Here is a 3,364-nt window from a genome sequence, read left to right as displayed (position 1 = left end):
ATTTCATCCTGGACACTACAGAAAATGGGCTTAAAGTGTTAAAAACCGAACTTCTCCTTTAATGCATCACAAAATGTCATTTTCAATTGAATAGGAAAATTATACATATTTAAACCAACATGTTCGAATAGTTTTGGACCCTTTGGAAAAATGTATTTTTAGATCGATTTTTTGCAGTGTACAGTAAGCCGTCTTTAACCGAAGCGTCTGCCTGACGGACAAATCAGGATCTCCATTAGATTTAGTTTTAGGGTTTTGCTGCTGATGGAAGGTAATTATCCACAGATCTGAGTCTGACATTTGAAGCCAGGAATCAGATTAAAGTAGTAAAGTTGAAATTAGCAGTAAGTCAGATTAATGTCACTGCTGTTTATGGTTCAATGTGACTCTGCAGCAAAAAGTGCATCTAGACTCATCCTCATCTATGTGTCACTTCAATGTGTGTCAGATGGATGAAATATTAAATAACCTGGGAACCTATCTGGATTACATCAAGCAGTGTGTGGGGGGGGGATGTATGCCAAATGACATCACCATCTTTATTAGGTGCCACCAACCAGATCTCAGCTTTAGTTCATGAAGTGCTGCTGAGCAGCTCGTAACTTTTTATGACGGATAATTTTGGTGGCTGTTGTCTCCAACCAACAAAAACAAAAAGCACAGACCTCCAGACTGATGCAGCAGCCAGCGTCCTGCAGCCTGCATCATTGCATCAGGGAGGGGGAAGCGGCGCTGCTTAACCGCGTAATCTCTTTCTCTCGTCCAAACTCTGACACAACGCTTCTCCAGGGAGCTGTGAGATATTCGCTGAGATAGCAGGAGGTTTACTTTCTACACAGCTGACCTCACCGGGCAGCAGATAGAGAGCGGGGTAACGTGGTGCTTTCAGGCTAAATATGGCCGACCAGGACCTCAAGGAGGAAGGACTCGTTCTAAAAACAACAGAGCTGATTACACAGGATCCAGCTGGATTCTGTTCCATCAATGCTGCTATTAGAACACCTTGTTTAATGGAAATTAATTTAAAAAAGGGAATTCGGGTCGCCCTTGATTTTACTTTGTAAAATAGACCTAAATGAAGTTTTTCCCTCCCTAAATATAGTGAGCATACCAAACTAATGAGTTAAATGTTAAGAAAATAAAAGCATTCAAATCATTTGTTTTCTGTTTGCTTAAATTGAAAGGATGTTGTATGATTTTAGTTAACTTTATATGAATTAAAATCTGTTATTTGAATAAAACCAAACCTGCCTACATTCAGGATTAAAATAAATTTCATGAATTAATCTGAGAAAAAAAAAAAAAAAAAAAAGTAAATAAAACTAGCATTAGCATACAGTAACTATTCAATATTAAGTATTTTATTGAAATCAATTCCTTATCTTTAGTTTTTTTCAACATGTCTTCTTGTTAAATTACAATTTAAGCTGCTTATGTTCAGCATAAAACTGTATTTTTAGGAGTAATCTGTTTGTAAAACAGCTGTTTCATTTCCTAGATGTGTTTAGCTCCTCTAATCAGAAGTTGCTTCTGCTGTTTTCCTGCGGGAGAAACATCCAACCACATTTATTGAGTCACTTTAATTCTGGTTAGAAGTGTTTGTCTACAGACATGCAGCTACAAGTCAAAACTAAAAGCTTTACTGTAGTTATAAACACAGCATGTTGTGTTAAACCGCCGCTGCTGTTTTCATTGAGCCGACTGTTTGGTCTACAGACTAATTATTCTCTCCAGGCTTTCTTGATCATACGCCACCGACTGTGGCTACGCCCATGTCTGCTGTTTTTGGCCTCGGCCTGACTGGTCACTTTCCTTCTTGTTGATATGATCAAAAGAAACAAACCAAATCCAAGAAGACGTTTCCACCACACTGACTTCGTTTTTCAGTAAACTGACCAAATGTATCCAAACTTACACAACATAGAATGCTGTGGTGTTTTAGCCCCAAACAGCTTTCTGTAGGTTTTCCTTTGAGTCAGATTATAGCACAAATATCACTATAAGACTAAGCTATGCAGAGTTCAAACAAAAAGAACATTTTAAAAGATTATTTGATTTAAAAACACAAAAAAGGAGTCAAACTAAACTTTACCATATGTAAAAGGGTTAAATTCAGGGTTTTTTACAGGAATGAGTTAATCTAATGTAATGCTTTTAATGCTCTTTGCCGTGTTTTATAAAACACAGCAAAATCCTTCATCATCTTTACCGTCGACAGGCTGCAGCAATGTCCCGAATTCCTCGTTTTCCAGACACTTTTGGTGAAATTAGCATTTTCCCATTCTCTAGCTTTATCTCCGCCTCGAGCTTTTTTTCCAAAAATACGGCTTTAGGATAAACCAATAGCAGTTCAGCGCAAACATGCAGAACCAGTTATATCTGATATAATATATCTTAAGAAACTTTCTTTTTTTTTAAATGAAGCATTTAAAATTCCACGGTAATCACATTCATTTTTAATATATAAATGACTATGAAACTTCCAGTAGATTTCTTTCGTAAAAAGAGTGAAAAGCAAAAGTTCTTGTTTTGGGGCGACACGGTTGTCAGGTGCAGGGGTTAGCCCTGTAATCGAAGGGTTGTCGGTTTGAGGCCCGGCTCTGGCTTTCAGTGCTCTTGTGTCCTTGGGCAAGACATTTCACCTGCATTGTCTACAGATGGTGCCAGCGTACGGCAGCTTGGCTTCTGTCAGTGAGCCCCAGTGCAGCTCTGGCTACCATGTAGTTTGCCACCATGAGTATGTGCGTGAATTTAGTTTAATACACATTTTTCAATTGAAACCTTGATGGTGCACCTATAAAAGTAAATCTGTTGCATTGTTATCCAGCACACTGGACATCAGTTCTTCATTACACAAACAGGGAGCAAAATATTAAAAAGTTAAATGTCTGATATTAGTATTTTGTGAGGCCCTGAAACATATTTATGGCAAAAGCAAAAGCATGAAAAACCTAAAAATGGCTTAAATGTATTTATTTGAGAAAACTACACAAGAAGCTTTAAGAAAAATCCTTAATAAAATAACATTAACTGTTGCATAGTGTTGCAGGTTTCAGACGCTTGCTTTTTCTATTTAATGATAACACACTGACCTCGATGATGTAGTCATTGCCATCCTTGCCGTGGACAGCCTTCACGGCACAGATGTCTAGACCACCGAACATCTCGGCACAGGAGTCGACCCACATGCGATACCTGGAGTCACACAAAACAGTTAACACAACCATTAATCTATACCAGGCTGAGACTCTGAGACTGTGCTCCCTCATTTTTACCAACATGTGGACTTTGCAACTCGGGGTAAGAAAAATTCTAGACCTGGTTTGATCTAATGTCAAAGATGCATTCAGAGCAGCCACCCCCA

The 3,364-nt window shown here is 38.3% G+C and overlaps 1 protein-coding gene across 1 annotated transcript in view; it reads right to left on the bottom strand.

Annotated features, from left to right (window-relative positions):
• The window catches only part of syn3 (synapsin III), a 141,177-nt gene that overhangs the window by 11,466 nt on the left and 126,347 nt on the right, over positions 1 to 3,364 (bottom strand). The window contains exon 10 of the mRNA XM_015392602.1: positions 3,093 to 3,195. Within this exon, the coding sequence (XP_015248088.1) occupies positions 3,093 to 3,195 (103 nt within the window). The remainder of the gene's footprint in view (positions 1 to 3,092; positions 3,196 to 3,364) is intronic.

This window comes from Cyprinodon variegatus, unplaced genomic scaffold (genome assembly GCF_000732505.1).
Source record: "Cyprinodon variegatus isolate N-32 unplaced genomic scaffold, C_variegatus-1.0 Scaffold598, whole genome shotgun sequence".
Taxonomy (NCBI): Eukaryota; Metazoa; Chordata; class Actinopteri; order Cyprinodontiformes; family Cyprinodontidae; genus Cyprinodon; species Cyprinodon variegatus.
This window is presented reverse-complemented; position numbering and strand designations above follow the sequence as displayed.